At 33.0% G+C, this 17,175-nt stretch overlaps 3 protein-coding genes across 3 annotated transcripts; all 3 read left to right on the top strand.

Annotated features, from left to right (window-relative positions):
- Positions 1-1,641: 1,641 nt before the first annotated feature.
- Positions 1,642-5,034, top strand: LOC114193668 (Pentatricopeptide repeat (PPR-like) superfamily protein). The gene is made up of 2 exons (XM_028083556.2): positions 1,642-2,579; positions 3,247-5,034. The coding sequence occupies exons 1-2, from the start codon at positions 1,708-1,710 to the stop codon at positions 4,193-4,195; spliced, it is 1,821 nt and encodes a 606-aa protein (XP_027939357.1). The 5' UTR covers positions 1,642-1,707; the 3' UTR covers positions 4,196-5,034.
- Positions 5,035-8,945: 3,911 nt separating this feature from the next.
- Positions 8,946-9,191, top strand: LOC114195125 (uncharacterized). The gene has a single exon (XM_028085516.2). The coding sequence runs from the start codon at positions 8,952-8,954 to the stop codon at positions 9,189-9,191; it is 240 nt and encodes a 79-aa protein (XP_027941317.2). The 5' UTR covers positions 8,946-8,951.
- Positions 9,192-10,821: 1,630 nt separating this feature from the next.
- LOC114194605 (putative methyltransferase PMT11) lies at positions 10,822-16,543 on the top strand. The gene is made up of 9 exons (XM_028084942.2): positions 10,822-11,625; positions 12,540-12,689; positions 12,790-13,060; positions 13,587-13,697; positions 13,848-14,007; positions 14,562-14,819; positions 14,900-15,022; positions 15,384-15,461; positions 15,955-16,543. Exons 1-9 carry the CDS (start codon positions 10,981-10,983, stop codon positions 16,157-16,159), a joined length of 2,001 nt encoding a protein of 666 aa, XP_027940743.1. The 5' UTR covers positions 10,822-10,980; the 3' UTR covers positions 16,160-16,543.
- Positions 16,544-17,175: the final 632 nt, after the last annotated feature.

Here is a 17,175-nt window from a genome sequence, read left to right as displayed (position 1 = left end):
TACTTCAAATGTGTGCCTTCACGAGCTTTCCTTTTTCTCCCTCAATTTTTTTTTCCTTTTTCCACTATATTCCTTTTACATTCTTATAAGTTTATACAATATTTTTCCTTGTACACAGTTATTTTTTGTTTTGTTACTGTTTTCTTAAGTTTATAGATTCGAAGTTAATTTGGTTGGGAATGTTGGTAAGATGACATAGTTGATGAATTTTAGAATATTTTAAAAATTTAAAATTTGATTCATACAACACTCTTCACTTTACTACACACACCTTTGTGCCTGTCCACAATCACAAATTAGTTACACAATCATTTGACAGTTTGTGTCATGTCAAATGTTTAATCGTCAACCACAACCACAAATAAATTTTTCTCAACCAAAAAGTTTACAACCCACGTGAAATAATAACATTATTATTTTTCCTTTTTTAATTCATATCAGGAAAATGACACAAGATGAGAAATGAGTGTGGAAAATCACCTAAATTTTGTCTGCTTCAAATCATATTTACTCACTTTATTTAATCAGATAAAAACTATTTTATCTTGTATTTTTTAAATCAACTCTGCTAATGGAAACTCAATAAAAAATTTCAAATAAAAAAATATACTTCCTAATTCTCAAGCTTAAACTTAAATGAGTCATTTTGAGATGGTACATGAATGTGAATCATGTCATTCTTTCTTCACTTGCTCTTGCAGTGTTGTCACCTTCCAAAATTTGTCTTGCCATTATTATGTATCTTTCGTTAGAGTCAATCATTTATTTCTCAAACGATTTTCAATATCTCCCCATAAATAATTTCTAAGTTTTTTGGCATGCTTATAATTCGAAGTCGGTTTGTTCAACCAAATCACTTAACTACCTGATTGTGGATAACATGGACATGTGTCCCAGAAAAGCACAACAAGAGACACATCCTCAAATTTCCATGTATCATTCAAAACCTAAATTTAATGCAACCTTTCAAGTACATGAATTCATTATTATGTATAACTTAGGAAGTGTCTTTCTTTCTCTGCACCTCCAAAATTTCTTTTACACCTCAAAAAAATTTTAAATTCTAAAAATACATTTTGACCATTTAAGTAAAGTCACATACTTCACATCCTAAAATTATTTTCGGTTGTGAACTTCCGGAAGTCAAAATATATAACTAGAAGTTGACTTTCAGAAGTTTATATTTTGATTTACGGAAGTCGACTTCTGGTGATATATTTTGATTTTTAGAAGTTGACTTCCAATAATATATTTTGACTTCCGGAAGTCGACTTCCGATAATATATTTTGACTTCTGGAAGTTGACTTTGGTTATATATTTTAACTTCCGGAAGTTGGCTTTCCATTATATATTTTGACTTTTGAAAATATTATTCACAGGAAATCGATATCCAAAAATAATTTTGGAGGTGTAATGTACATAGTTATGCTCAAATGGTAAAAAGATACTTTTAGAATTTAAAAAATTTTTGGAGATGCGGAAAAAATACTTGAAGGTGCATAAAGAAAGCCCCCTTCGGGAATAATAGAGTGGGTCTAACAAGACCAACCGCCTACAGGCCCAGCCCAATAAAAATAAGGCCCGGCCCAAGAACAAATGAACAACATTATTACAACTATTTCATTTTACATTCCCATATTTTCGCTACATCCCATAAATATGAAAACTAACGTAACAGAGAAAGGTTGAAGCTGAGGTAACTGAGGATGCTTGCAGCGTTTGAAAATGCAAACGTTGGGAAGTGTTACCAGACAGCGGAATCTCTGGTGTTGCTGGTGAAGCAATGTGGGTCGACGAAGACGGTGCAACAGGTTCATACCCAAATGGTGGTGAACTCCATTCACAACCACCACAACCACCTTCTCTCCAAAGCCATACAAGTAAAAAACTTCACCTACGCTTCTCTTATCTTCTCCCACATGAATCCCCACCCCAACGATTACGCCTTCAACATCATGATACGCGCCCTCACCACAACCTGGCACAACTACCCTCTCGCTCTCACCCTCTTCTACCGCATGAAGTCCCTCTCCGTCACCCCCGACAACTTCACCTTCCCCTTCTTCTTCCTCTCCTGTGCCAACCTCGCTGAAGTTTCCCACGCCCGAGTTGCCCATTCCCTCCTCTTCAAGCTCGGCCTTCACTCAGACCCCCACTCCGCTCACTCCCTCATTACCACCTACGCGCGGTGTGGCCGCCCCGCATGTGCGCGGAAGGTGTTTGATGAAATTCCCCACCGGGACTTGGTGTCCTGGAACTCCATGATTGCTGGGTATGCGAAGGCGGGCTGTGCCAGGGAAGCTGTAGAGGTGTTTGGGGAGATGGGGAGGCGGGACGGGTTTGAGCCGGATGAGATGAGTCTGGTGAGTGTGCTTGGGGCTTGCGGGGAGTTGGGGGATTTGGAGTTGGGGAGGTGGGTGGAGGGGTTTGTTGTGGAACGTGGCATGGCTCTTAACTCGTTTGTAGGTTCTGCTTTGATTAGTATGTATGCTAAGTGTGGGGATTTGGGGTCTGCTAGAAGGATCTTTGATAGCATGGCTACCAGAGATGTTATCACGTGGAATGCTGTTATATCAGGGTGGGTGAGTTTGTTGTTCAGACTCTTTCTAGAGATTAAGGCCTGTTTGGATATGTGTACCTACAAAAGAAGAAAATAAGAAGGAAAACGAAATAAATTTCTTTACAAGGTAAAATTGATTTAGGTATAAGAGAAAAATATTTTTTTGAAGAAGTTAATATGAGAAAAATTTTACAAATTAGCTTTTATTTAAGTTAATTTTAACTTTTGGAGAAACTATTTAAATTTTGGTTTTGATTTTCTCTTCTCATAAATGTTCATAGAGAAATGATTCAAATAGACCCTAAGTTATGTGGTTCTATCTTTTGGCTTGTATGAGCATCATTATGTGTATGGACGTATAATAGTGTTGGGTTGGGTTAGTAGTAGGTTTAGTCGAAGATGCTTTGTTCATGTCAAAAACAAGAACAGGCCCTTCAAAATAATACCTGTCTCAAATACTTTGTGGGGAACGGAAAATTTGAATGCTCCTGGTTTCATTTTACTTGTTTTTTAACTTCTATTTTTAATGTTTAATAACAAAATTGATGTGAATAATACAATAATTAGATAAATTCTGTCCATACTTTCTAGGTTCGAGTTGCGATCACTTTTGCAGTTACGGATCTGTCTTGGTTTTCCTAAAAATTCATTTTATCTTATCCTGTGATTTTCACAAACATGACAGATATGCTCAGAATGGAATGGCGGATGAAGCGATCTCTTTATTCCATGCCATGAAGGACGACAGTGTTAAGGCAAATAAAATTACCCTGACTGCAGTGCTTTCTGCATGTGCAACCATTGGCGCTCTCGATTTGGGGAAACAGATTGATGAACATGCATCACAAAGAGGATTTCAGCATGATATTTTTGTTGCTACTGCGTTGATTGATATGTATGCTAAGTGTGGGAGTTTAGAAAGTGCGCAGAGAGTTTTCAAAGAAATGCCCCAGAAAAATGAAGCTTCTTGGAATGCAATGATCTCTGCACTTGCTTCTCATGGAAAAGCCAAGGAGGCACTATCACTATTTCAGCGCATGTCAGATGAGGGTGGAGGTGCACGCCCTAATGACATAACATTTGTAGGGTTGCTTTCTGCTTGTGTGCATGCAGGCCTGGTAGCTGAGGGCCATAGATTGTTTGATATGATGAGCACATTGTTCAGATTGGTACCAAAAATTGAGCACTACTCTTGTATGGTTGATCTTTTGGCACGTGCGGGTCATTTATACGAGGCATGGGATCTAATTGAGAAAATGCCTGAAAAACCAGACAAAGTTACATTAGGTGCTTTGCTTGGTGCTTGTCGAAGGAATAAAAATGTAGATATAGGGGAACGGGTTATGCGGATGATTCTGGAGGTGGATCCTTCAAATTCTGGGAACTATATTATCTCCTCAAAAATATATGCAAATCTGAACATGTGGGAAGATTCTGCAAGGATGAGATTGCTGATGAGACAGAAAGGTATTACTAAAACTCCTGGTTGTAGCTGGATTGAAATTGAGAATCACTTGCATGAATTTCATGCTGGAGATGGCTTATGCCTTGACTCTATAGATATAAGTAACATAATATTTTTGCTCTATGAGGAACTCAAAAGGGAAGGGTATGTCCCAAAAGTTGTTGAATAGCTTTTTGATTTGTACAGAGCTAAGTTTTGTTTTACTGGAAGTTACCAGAGTTAGGAAAAGTGGGTCAAGTGGTACTCAGCTCAATTTTCGATATTCATGATTATTGGATTGGGCTCATCCGATAAGTGATCAGACAAGGCAGTTCAGTTAATTTCCAGTGAACCTTATTTGTTCTTCTGCTGTGTTGTATTGTATTCTTCTGTAGACGAAACTCCACAACATCATTTAAAGAGGATGAGACTTTGGCGTTTGCATCAGCTTAAATGCCATACAGAAATGAAAAGGATTCTCATGAAAACATGTGCTGCACTGCTCTTGCCTTTTGTAGTATCCATCGGGATCTCTGCTCCAAGTTTTGACACTCTTGAGAAGTTTTTCACTTTTTTGATTTGGGGAAATATGAAAACAGATTTTTCTTCTGAAGAACAAGACTCTCCATCGATCAGGCAAACATTTGGGGTCAGGAGGATCCAACAATTGATCTTTCTTTCAGGGAAACAACATTAGCTCTTCTATATATATCAGCAAACAATAAAAGAGTATTTGAAAGTTTTGGTACTCCCTATTTATATTTGATATTGCACAGTGGAGGTTTAGTTAGGCAAAATATATAGCAACAAAACTATTTTACAGATAGGTTGAACAAAGAATTTTCGTTGGTCATGAATGAAGATTCAATGGTGAATGTTGATGAAAAAAGTTGATGAGCTACTGGGAGATGATGATACGAGCTTAAGCAAACTCATTGGCCACCTTCATTTTTCTTTTGTGCTTTCCTTTTCTTGTTCTACATACAATACGATAAGTTTATTCAAAATTCATGAGATTTTTTTTGCCAATGGTATAATTTTCACAGTGGGCTTTCATGTAATATACTTTAATACAAAAAAAATTTGAAAAAATAGAAAAAAGTATTTATGTTAGTCACACTAACTGTATTAATTAGGTGCAATTAACACAATAATGAGTAAGTTCACTAAATTGATTGATATTACAGTTTTTTCTTCGATTATTGTAATAGTTATTTAAATTAACTACAGTTTTTAATTACGATTGTGTGCATTTTAATTGTGTTAATTAACCTTACTTTTGCATTAATTGCTTATTTCACACTTCATTAACTTTCAATGTTTAACTATATTTGTTATCAATTATTTAATATTCACTTAAAATAATTTCAATGTATATTTTTAATCATCATTATGATGTTTTTTATACAAACTAAGTTTGTTAACACAAAATTTACAGTGAGCAGATCAGATAGAGATAGATGGTAATGCTGGGACATTTCAGCCAAAAATATAAGAGCAGTAGAAGAGAAAATAAAACCAGAGGTGAAATTTTGACATATAATTAATTATTAGGTTTATTTAAATTAAAAAGTCCACAAGTGTAAGTACATCAAATGCATTTTGTAATAAAAGTTTTCCTTTCCTTTATTAAGCATTAAAACTTAAGAATTATGTTATGAAATATAATGCATGTGATAAATATTCTTAATCATATTAGATTTTAACACATAAAAAAAAAAAATCTACATTTTTTTACTATATATTAATATTTTGCAAATAACTTTTTTGTTCTCCTCAATATATTTGAGAATGTTATTATGAAGTTAATTAATCAAGATAAATGTTATTGGCAATAGAAATATCATGCGTCAGACTATGTTTTAATCTTTGAAATAGTTGATCTTATTTTATTTACTTTTGTTTTCTCACTTCAAGCTTGTATCCTAGACTCTCTTGTTTTCATTTAGTATTATCCTTTACAAGTATAATAATTATTTCTAACTTGAAAATGCGGAGACAAATATTTGTACTTTCTAATTAGAAACATACATTTTCTCAATGTATTACAATTTTATCAACTGATCCTCTGTTTATCTTTGGCATTTTTTTAGTGGTTAATCATATATTTATTAGTTTATTTCAATTTTATTGTTAATTGCAAACTCATAGGTACAATAAAAATTTGAAATATTATAATAAAGTTATTGATGCAATATTTATAAATATATATTTTTTAAAATGTTTATCCAGACATGTCTACATGCTTGCAAGGCAAACAATATGCAACACAAATCAATAAAACTAACTTGTGATTCTTTTCTTGAGGTCAGTTCACCTATGTCCATTTTTTTGTGAGTAAACGGAAATTGATTAGTGTACATTCTCATTCGTTGTTATCAAAAATATTATCCCATATTGTGCATTATAATGAAGGAGCTTCACTTTGGAAAACACCAAATAATCAATTTAACACATTTATATCACTATTTAAATTTGTTAGTATAAACTATACATCATAAATGTGTGATAATCACCTTTAAGTAGGGGTGAAAAAATACTCAACCCTACAATCCCATGAAAATCGACAAAGAACGGATGAATTTTGTTTGATGTATTTGAATTTGGATTAAGCGGATAAAAATATTCATGTAAATATAGATATAAATGTTCGGGTACGCGTACCAAATAAAAAATCTATGGATACCTGATCTGACCTAGAATTAGTTAAATTTTTTCTCAAACCTTGATTTGTTGCTGCTAATCTCCTCACCCTTTTGCATCTGCAATACATTTGAAAACCAAATCAACAAATTTTCAAAACCCTTCTGATCTCATGGAATACCATTTAACACAAACGTTCTCTTCTTTATTTCCTGTGAGAAATAATATTGCAAAAATGATTCTTCTTTTGAAGGACGAGTGTCAAAACGCAGTTGAATTGCAAACCAAGCTTACTTCATCTTAGGCGAGTGCGCGTTGTGGACCAATCTACTTTGATATGTTTTGATATGCTTCCTTTTGGTTCAATTTGCCACTATGAGGTTCGATCTGCCGCAATCAGGTTCGATCTGTCCCGATTTACTTCGATCTTCACCAATCTTCCTCTATCGGCTCCGTAGGTGGCGGTGTGGTGGGGTTTGCTAGGTCTGTGCAGTGGTGTGGTGATAGAAAGCACCCAAAATGTGGAGAAGTTGGAGAAACATGGCTGGAAATTATTTTTCTTTTAATCTCACATTATTTTACATTTGATTCGGATAACCGCAATACATCCGCTTGTAACCGATCCGAATAAATCCGAACCCGCATAATCCAAAAAATAAAATAGTCGAATCTGATTTTCAAATATTAAATTTGGATTGGGTCAGATTAACCTTCTTAGACCCAAATCAACCCAACCCGACCAATAAATACGCCTAACTCTAATGTATCGATCGTCATGAGTTATCAATATTTACATTCCAAATACATATAATCAATTAAAACCACGTGCATTTCCAAACTATAGTAGATAAATTAATGTTTTTATCCACTTTCTTAACTAATATGTCCCCTTCACATATTTAAAAATGCCTATAAGCATTGTAATAATGCATACTCCCATTTGATTGCCATTTATGACCTTTCTTCTTTATCTAAAATAATTACTGCTCTCTACTTGTTGTTGAATATTGCTTGAATATCTCATTAATTATTTCATATTCTTGCTATTTATGATTTCTCGTTTTCTTTTATAGTAATTATTGGCTTTACTCCACGTTGAGTATTTTTAAATATTTTATTATTTTCTTTTTATTGTTGTCTTCAATTGTTTCTTGAACAATTTTGATCATAAAATATTGAAATGAAAGTATAAGTATGTTTAACAAATGAATGGAAATAATATGAACAAAATTAGAAATAACGTAAAAGTGTTATCTTTTAAAATTAAATAGAATTAGAATCAACAACTACTTCTTCTAAGATGACTAATTTTATTTATAACAACATAATAATAACAAAATTACATAAAGTGAACAACTAAACTTGCCCAAAAAAAAATTACAAGTGATTTTCTTGTATTGATTTTCAAAACTCTTCATTATAATTTTGTTCAGTGTCATTATGTTATTAAATCTCTTATTTTTAGACTTATTATATTCAGAGCACTTTTTTCCATTGTTAGAATTTTTCAGGCATGTAAAGTCTATCCTTGTACAGTGTATTGGTTGCAATTTATGGCATTGAGTATTCATTTTTTATTTTCACAATTTAATATTTTCATTCTAAAAACAACATCACATTGACTAAAATGCATAATAAAATTGTTGAATTATTCATTAATATAGATATTTATATATGTTGTTAGTTCTAAACTGTAATGTGAAATTGAAATTTATCCATTTTTGAAATTTTAATATAATTTGATCACCAACTTTAAAAATAAATGTATAGTTCTTCTAATCTAATTTCGTAAATTTTTTTAAGTTTTGAGTGACGTTTTGAATTGACGTTTAAGTTGTTTACACTATATAACACATTATAATCTCGAAGATTGTTTAATATGTAAAAAAAGTTATACGTTTTGATTAAAAATACTATATCTATTCATTTTTAAATTTGAGATACCAAAATGTATCAAAGTTTCAAATAACGATGAATTTTAATTTCGCGACTGAATATATATATAATCCTCTATCCAATGCTTATAACTTGTTAGAATGATACATATATAAGTTTTATCATTCCACTAAATATCTAAAACACTTTGATGTACAAGAGCAAACATGTGATGAAGCAACGAAAGCATTAACTTGATGCATGAGAGAAGGTGCACCAACCCATTCATGTGACACCCTTCATGCCAAATCAACCTCAAATCAACTCATTAACTCTCCAAATATATATATTATGTCCCTGAAATCATAGTATATACAAAAGAGTTGTAATTAATAAAGTCCTAGTTTTGAGAAAAGAAAGAGTTGTATATGGAAAGTCAAGAAAAGAACAGTGTTGGATTCTTTCAGATGCCTCTGCACTATCCAAGATACACTCAGAAAGATTACGAAGACATGCCTGAGTGGAAGCTTGATAGCCTCCTCAAGGAATATGGCTTGCCAACAAATGGTGATTTGGCTTACAAAAGAGACTTTGCCATGGGTGCTTTTCTTTGGCCTAATTCACTCTTGTTGCATAACAATGTACTAACTAAAACTTATCACAAGTGATTATCAAAACCAACAACGAACTTTACACATAGTTTAGCATAAGCAAACTACATATATGATTTTGTTAAAATTATTATCACTGAAAAATATATTATCTTGTCTCTTTTAATCTTATATACTTCTCTTCCCTATCGAGACGAATAATTTATAATTCTCTATTAACTTAATTCTTAAATCCGTCACTAATAAAAGTCAGAATAATCCAAAACTTTTTTACAAAACTGGATTAAAATATATTATTTTTGTTCAACTTTTATTATTATTATATTTATTTTCTCTATTTAAAATAATAATACTTTGATCTTCAACAACAAATCTGAATCATATTATATATATATATATATATATATATATATATATATATATATATATATATATATATATATAAAATAAGATTATATGAGAGACTTGGGTAGAAAATATATATGAATTAATTCACCATTCAGCATAATAATCAATTTGTATTTCAATTGTAAGATTTGCACAATTTTTATTTGCGTATCATTTATATCTTTTAAGAAGAATCTTATTAGACTTTGAGTAATTTAGAAAGCTAACTGCATATACAAAGAAAAAAAAAATCAAATTATGTTGACCTAATGCAATGGTTTTTAATAATACAAAATTAGAGTAATTATGTACCAAATGATGATTAATGAGAATAATATATTAGGTGGGAATCATATATACTTAAGAATAATTAGAATATATTTGATTTGCCATAAACATATATGAGAATCTTTATATAGTTATTTGAAATATAGTTATTTGCCATATTAAATAATTTAATACAAATATCACAGGTTACCAGAATCATATTTTTAAGAATGAATAAAATTTATTTTATTTGTGATAAATATTTCTGCAAGTATTTATATAAATTTCCTTTAATTCAACGTGACGTGATTTTCTTGTAAGATATTATTTTTCAAGGTAAAAAAATGAAGTTAAAAGAATCAGATTCCCCCATCTCATAAAATCGATTTTAAAAGAAGAATTTAACTAAGAAAATTCTAAAAACTATAATTGTCTAATTTATTTTTCAGAAAATTATACAAACCATGTGAAACTATTCATGGCCTTCAAAAAATTGCAAATTTTATATTCGATATCCTATGGGAATGAAAATAGAATAACTTTTTAAAACTTATTAAATATAAAGATAAAAATGAAGGTGTTTTTTTTTTCAAAGATAAAAATAGAATAGCCAACAAATTAATAATCTTCACAGGAAAGCAAAGGTGTCGGAATTCATAAGCACGCAAACTATGATGGTGCTCCTATTTATTATTCATATATGTGCCACTGTTACCAATACAACCACACTGTTTAATTTCTTCTTCTTTTTTTCAATGAAAGTATCAAGGAATTGGAAAAGCGTAAAATCAATATAACGTTTATATATTTAAGAAGAAAGAAAATTTTAAATAAATAAAAGAAAATTAATTTAAACTTCTTAATTATGAAGATATAGGAAATAATATTTTTGTACAACATATTACTTACTATTTGATTTCAGTTTTATAATATTTCTAGCAATATTTTTTTTTATCTATAATTTCTATGATTTGCTATTGTGAACAATTTTCTCCTACATATGGTATTATTTTTTATTTAATAAAAGCTTAGTGACGAAAAAGAGAAATGAACATTGCCGTTTTACTTCTGCGTCGGTGCTGTGCTTCAGTTCCTCCGTTCCAGTGGCACAGTTATTAGCAGCGTCACATGCACACTGCATCAAATTAAGTCTCATCGAAACGATTCGTTTCGATTCGCGAATCGAACCAGCATGAAACCCTACACCGCCACCATTGCCGATTACCCCAGAACCACCCTCAAGATCGTCTTCTTCTTCATCTTCGTTGCCCTCACATTCTTCTTCGTCGGCAAGCACTTCTCCGACGGTTCCTCTCCCCAGCTCATCTTCTTCTCCGCCACAACCACCGCCGCCACCGCCGCCGAGGTCACCGTATCCCCCAACTTCAACCAATTCTTCAACGTCTCCGCCATAATCGATGCCCACACGCCTCCAAAGCCCCCCGTGCCTCTCCCCGTACCTCCCCCCGCTTCTGAGCCTCAGGACGTGTTCAAGCGCTTCGGGATCCTCAACGAGAATGGCACCATGTCCGACGAGTTCGAGGTTGGTGACTTCGAGGACGGCGCGCCGGATGAGGCGGGGAACGTGAGCCTCGTCGCCGAGGATTCCGACTCAGCTCCCAGAGTGGCTGTGAGCAAGTTTGGAATGTGCCCGCGCAGCATGAGCGAGCATATACCGTGTTTGGACAACGAGGATGCGATTCGGAAACTCGAGTCCACGGAGAGAGGAGAAAGATTCGAGAGGCACTGTCCCGAAGAGGGGAAACGATTCCATTGCTTGATTCCGCCGCCTAAAGGGTACCGTCCCTCGATTCCTTGGCCCAGAAGCCGCGACGAGGTAACAGCTTCCTTCCTATGTTTTTGGATTATTACTGGCAAAATTGTTTTTGATTAAAATTGATTTTGAAGTGACTTGTACAACTCAATAGTATAAAATTCTTTTTGTAACGTAAAAAACTATCTAAAGTTGCTTGAACCTATAATCAAATCTGCATTCAAAATTAATCTTTCAACATGAAACTAAGTTGGTGAAAATTTACGGAAAACCATTGGTGTTGTACTAACATTCACTTCGTCATTTGGGAACTTATTTAGTAAGTCTTTCTTTGGATCACTTTATACTAACTACTACTAATACTAATGGTTTACTTTTTTCAGTTTAATTTGATTGTTTAATTGTTATGCACTGGCATCCTAAACCTTTGTAAACTGTCAATCAATTACAAATTATCATTGCTAAAGCGATTCTAATATGTAGTAAAAAAAATTACATTATGGATGCATTTTAATTTCCATGCATTTTTGTCACTGTAAAAGGTTTTCCGCTTCATTTTATGAACATAATGACTATTATAAAAACGAACAGAGTGTTTTCTAAGTGGATGACAATTTAAAATCTTTCTTCACGTCAGTGCTTGTAATCAAATTCATAATTTATACATGAAGTTATACTTACTTACATTTAATAGCAGTTGGCTACTTTATAATGTGATCTTGTTCATTAATATGATGTTAAAATTTTGGTTGTTTGTACATAGATGTTTCTTACTGAATTTATATAATGTCATCCTGTTTTTATACTTTTTTGGAAAAAAGAAAAGGATTATTATTTTCTAAAAGAAAAGTTGCTCCCAGTCATGCACTAGTGTAAACATTTTTGTGTCTAAATTTGAGAATTTACTTGTCCTTCTTTTTGGATAGGGTGCTTTTACAATGGTTTCTTAATGTAATGTTATGTGTTTTTTCTTGTAGGTTTGGTACAGCAATGTTCCTCACACTCGTCTTGTTGAAGATAAAGGGGGTCAAAACTGGATTTCCAAAGGCAAGGATAAGTTTAGGTTTCCTGGGGGTGGTACACAATTTATACATGGAGCGGATCAATACTTGGATCATATTTCCGAGGTTATTAAATAAAATATTGTATGCCTTGGTTTTGCTTTTATGGACAGTGTAGGTGTGTCTTCTTTTATGATTCTGATGTTTATATGTCATGGTTTTGTAGACGGTTCCTGATATTAAGTTTGGGCAGAACATAAGAGTCGCTCTTGATGTTGGCTGCGGTGTTGCTAGTTTTGGTGCATACTTACTGTCTCGAAATGTTATAACCATGTCTGTTGCTCCCAAGGATGTTCATGAGAATCAGATTCAGTTTGCTCTTGAGCGTGGTGTGCCAGCAATGGTTGCTGCATTTGCAACTAGACGATTGTTATATCCAAGTCAAGCTTTTGACATGATACATTGTTCACGCTGTAGAATTAATTGGACTCGGGATGGTATGATTTCTATCAGCTACTTGATTAGTGGGAGTCATGTTGTATTTAGTCAGTGGTTCTTAAAGCTTCCCACTCCCTTTCATTTTCTCAGTTGTCTTTTGAGTTTCTATTTCTTTATGACATGAATGACTGTATTTATATGTTGTGTTTTGACTAGTAAATCTTCATATTTTTCTTCCTTAAATTAACAAGCACATCAAAGATCCTTTAATCTTTTATTACCATCTTTTGCTGGGTCCTGATTTCTTCCCCGTTAGATTTTTCTTATTAAGAAAATTAATAACTAGTTACCATGTGTGCAGATTTGATATCAATTTTTACCTGATATGGTGTTTCCTTGTTAGTTGAAAAGGGTTTGAATGAGGAGGGGGGAGGGCAGGACTCTTTTCTGAATGCTTTAAATCTTATAAAAAGTACTGTTGTTGAATATAAAATGAGATCCTTTTCAATGTGCTACTCCAATATCTATGTCAGTTGCTCACTTTGAATTTCTTCTCTAACATCTATATTTTTACTTGTGGTGAAGATGGTATTTTACTGCTTGAAGTTAATAGGATGCTAAGGGCAGGTGGGTACTTTGTCTGGGCTGCCCAACCTGTTTATAAACACGAGGAAGTGTTAGAAGAACAATGGAAAGGTACCATTCAACTTGATAACTATTTATAAGTTGAATTTCTTGTAACTTTTCAGCTGGTTCTTGTATTTGTATAATGCTTAGTTTTGTACCTCGGTATTAGTATTATCATTTTCTGACATGATGTACCCATGAAATTGTTTGCTATCTCAGAGATGCTTAATCTTACTACTCGTCTATGCTGGAAGTTTTTAAAAAAAGATGGGTATGTTGCAATATGGCAGAAACCTTCTGACAATAGCTGCTATCTAAATCGTGAGGCAGGAACTCAACCTGTACTGTGTGGCCAAAGTGATGACCCCGACAATGTTTGGTTTGTGTTCTTGCCTTCCTGATCTACAGATTATTATGACATTTTTTTGTCTTCTCCAATTATGTGATCAATGCCAAATTTACTGTCATCTTCTGTGATAGAGAGCTTCCCAAGTAAGAACTATTTTTTTTTGGGTTATATGTAAATAAAATAAAAAGTTTAGTTATTTCCATGACCAACAATTCACTGAAGCCACTATATAAATATTTTAAAATTCACGTAAATTACCTTGTAGAGCACATAATATTTGTGGATAAAGCAGAAAAAAAATTGAAAAGAAGGAAACAGAAACTATTATGTATGGGTATTCAACGATGCGGAATATGTTATCTAAATTTACTCTACTTGTTTGTTTGTGATATTTGCAATCTTTTGTAGTCTATATAAACACCCTTTTAACCCAGTGCCAACCGTTAGGAAGAAACCTAATGACAAGTTGTATAGTTCTTAAAAATGAACAATTTGGGTCTGCTTTGTGATAACTTTATCAAGCATCGGAGTGTTTTATAAAAAGCCCGATATTGACAATTTCATTATTTGCTTCATTAATTTAGGTATGCTAATCTAAAAGCTTGCATCTCCCGACTGCCTGAGAATGGATATGGAGCAAATGTTGCCAGATGGCCTGCACGATTGCATACTCCACCTGATAGGCTTCAAAGCATAAAATTTGATGCTTTCATATCCAGAAATGAGCTTTTTAAGGCTGAATCAAAATACTGGGGTGAGATTATAGCAAGCTATGTACGTGTCTTACGTTGGAAGAAGATGAAATTAAGAAATGTTATGGACATGAAAGCTGGTTTTGGAGGGTATGGTCGTTATCCTATTTCTTTTCGTGTTATATTATGAATTTAGGATTTTCTGATTAGTATATTTGTGTACTTCGCAGATTTGCAGCAGCATTGATTGATCAGAATCTTGACAGCTGGGTTATGAATGTTGTTCCTGTTAGTGGTTCAAACACCTTACCTGTTATATATGACCGCGGGCTGATTGGAGTTATGCATGACTGGTATTTTATTAAAATTATTAGTCATTTTGTTAAACGCATACTATTAGGAATCAAACTCAATAGAAACAAAAAACAATGTTATTGATTTGAAAAACACAAACTATCACATTAGATGACCCCTGTAAGCTAATGCTCCTCAGGGAGAGGATTGAAGCTCTTACTGCCCAACCTCTAAAGGTTCCAAATGAAAAGATACCTAATACCCTCTCCCCTGCCGTGTCTCCTGTAACTAATTTTTGTGTTTAGCCCAGCTGTTGGCCTTAGCCTCAAACCGGAATACATTCTAAAAATATTGTACCAATATTTTATGAACCTGGCAGAAAGTTGTAATATTTCTCTATTTATGTTTTTTGTAATTTAGGTGCGAACCGTTTGACACCTATCCGAGAACTTATGATTTACTGCATGCTGCGAACCTGCTTTCCGTTGAGAAGAAAAGGTACTTTTTTCTCTACTTCTCAACTGTCTGTCTATCTTTTTCTGGGTTACTTTTGCGATTGTTTTGATAAAATGAAAAAAAAAAAAAGAAAAAAGGTTTGAGTATTAAAAGTATGTCAGGTAGACTCATGGTGGCTCCACCGACTTTTACCTCTATTTCTGTTCTTTGTTTGTTTTAATCTGCCGTTCGTAGGATTAGTAATTACACTTCACTACTCAAGATGCTATTTCTCTCTAGCAAAGTAAAATGGTTTGAATATCGGATGTGTAACTCATCCTCCATTACCACAGTAATCTGCTGCTTATTCCTTGATAACCTGCATCTAAACATTTGTCCATCTAGAAATAAGTTTTATTTGTATTTTTATTCTTCATGTAGATCATGTATTATGATTTCATCAATGCGTATTGCATAAAAGAAACTTGTTCAAGTTTACCTTGTTAAGTTGTTACGTCTGAGTTTACTATTGTTTCATTCATTTGTGTATTATCAGATGCAATGTGTCATCAATTATGGTTGAGATGGATCGGATACTCAGACCTGGTGGACGGGCATACATCCGTGATACTCTTGCCATCATGGATGAGCTTATTGAGATTGGTAATGCCATGGGCTGGCATGTCACATTGCGAGACACATCTGAGGGTCCTCATGCAAGTTATAGGGTCTTGGTTTGTGACAAGCGTCTTCGCGGATAATGAAAACTCACTCTTTTACATCTCTGCAACTGCAATGGGGAAATCAACAGCAAGAGTCACACTGATTTTCTACGAATAGGAGGATGAGGCACCACCAAATATCCTTCAATTTTAATTCTTGACACCCAATCTCCAGAGCAGTTGGATTCGTATAGTGTGCACATCATGTAACATGTTTATATAATTTAATTTATTTGTATATCACAGTTTTAGGACGAACACCAGACAGATTTTAACTTAAATGCCTTTTTTTTTTTTTTTTTTTTTTCTGTTTCTCACCATTCCACACCTAGATCCGTTGAGTGTACTTTAACTTAAAGAAACTTTCTATGAAAATAAGCATGGATAGTCACAAGCCATGGCTTGTTATTCAGTTTGCTGTAACCAATGGTACTTTGTTTGTTCTTGTTGCTGTTAGCACTACTTCCAAATTCAGAAAAATCTACTTGCGTTGGCTAAACTTTAACCTCTTAAGTGTTTTCTAAATCGAAAGCATGACGACGACAATAATAATAATAATAATAGAGACGACGACAATAATAATAATAATAATAGAGTTATTTTGAAAGTAAATTTATAGAAGTTATAGTTCATATTTTAATCTATCTATTAAAAAGCTACCTTCTAATAATAATAATTACAGAAAATATTATTTCTTTAAATAGGGAAGTCAAAATTGTTTAAGTGGTCCAAACTTGATCCTTTAGTGAAAGGAAATATTGCAAAAGATTTGATTTATTATCGGAGTTAGTTTAGTATCTGCATTTTTTGAGATATTTGAAGTATGTATTTTTTTTTTTTTAAATATCTATAGTTTTACTAAATAAGTAAATAAAAGATTAAATAAGATGTAAGTTTGTTATGATTTTAATATTAGAGGAAAAATTGTAAGGAGATATTAAAAGTGATTAAGATATAACAAAATCTAAAAATAAACTAAGAAATGACACAAGTTAGGTTACAATTTTTTGACTGCGACTTGACTTTATTTTACTAAATGATTCAGCACTTCTTAA

The sequence above is a fragment of the Vigna unguiculata genome, chromosome 8, assembly GCF_037176805.1.
Source record: "Vigna unguiculata cultivar grain cowpea cultivar isolate G323 ecotype 2 chromosome 8, ASM3717680v1, whole genome shotgun sequence".
Lineage (NCBI taxonomy): Eukaryota > Viridiplantae > Streptophyta > Magnoliopsida > Fabales > Fabaceae > Vigna > Vigna unguiculata.
Note: the sequence above shows the minus strand (reverse complement) of the source record. Positions and strands in the feature narration are given on the sequence as shown.

What these genes read in the sequence shown, in the direction of transcription:
- LOC114193668 (XM_028083556.2), top strand. Translation starts at nt 1,708, where the DNA reads ATGCTTGCAGCGTTTGAAAATGCAAACGTTGGGAAGTGTTACCAGACA. An exon ending in TGGAATGCTGTTATATCAGG is followed by an intron (nt 2,580 to 3,246) that starts GTGGGTGAGTTT and finishes CAAACATGACAG; the next exon opens with ATATGCTCAGAATGGAATGG.
- LOC114195125 (XM_028085516.2), top strand. Translation starts at nt 8,952, where the DNA reads ATGGAAAGTCAAGAAAAGAACAGTGTTGGATTCTTTCAGATGCCTCTG.
- LOC114194605 (XM_028084942.2), top strand. Translation starts at nt 10,981, where the DNA reads ATGAAACCCTACACCGCCACCATTGCCGATTACCCCAGAACCACCCTC. An exon ending in GATGACCCCGACAATGTTTG is followed by an intron (nt 14,008 to 14,561) that starts GTTTGTGTTCTT and finishes TCATTAATTTAG; the next exon opens with GTATGCTAATCTAAAAGCTT. An exon ending in ATGAAAGCTGGTTTTGGAGG is followed by an intron (nt 14,820 to 14,899) that starts GTATGGTCGTTA and finishes TGTACTTCGCAG; the next exon opens with ATTTGCAGCAGCATTGATTG.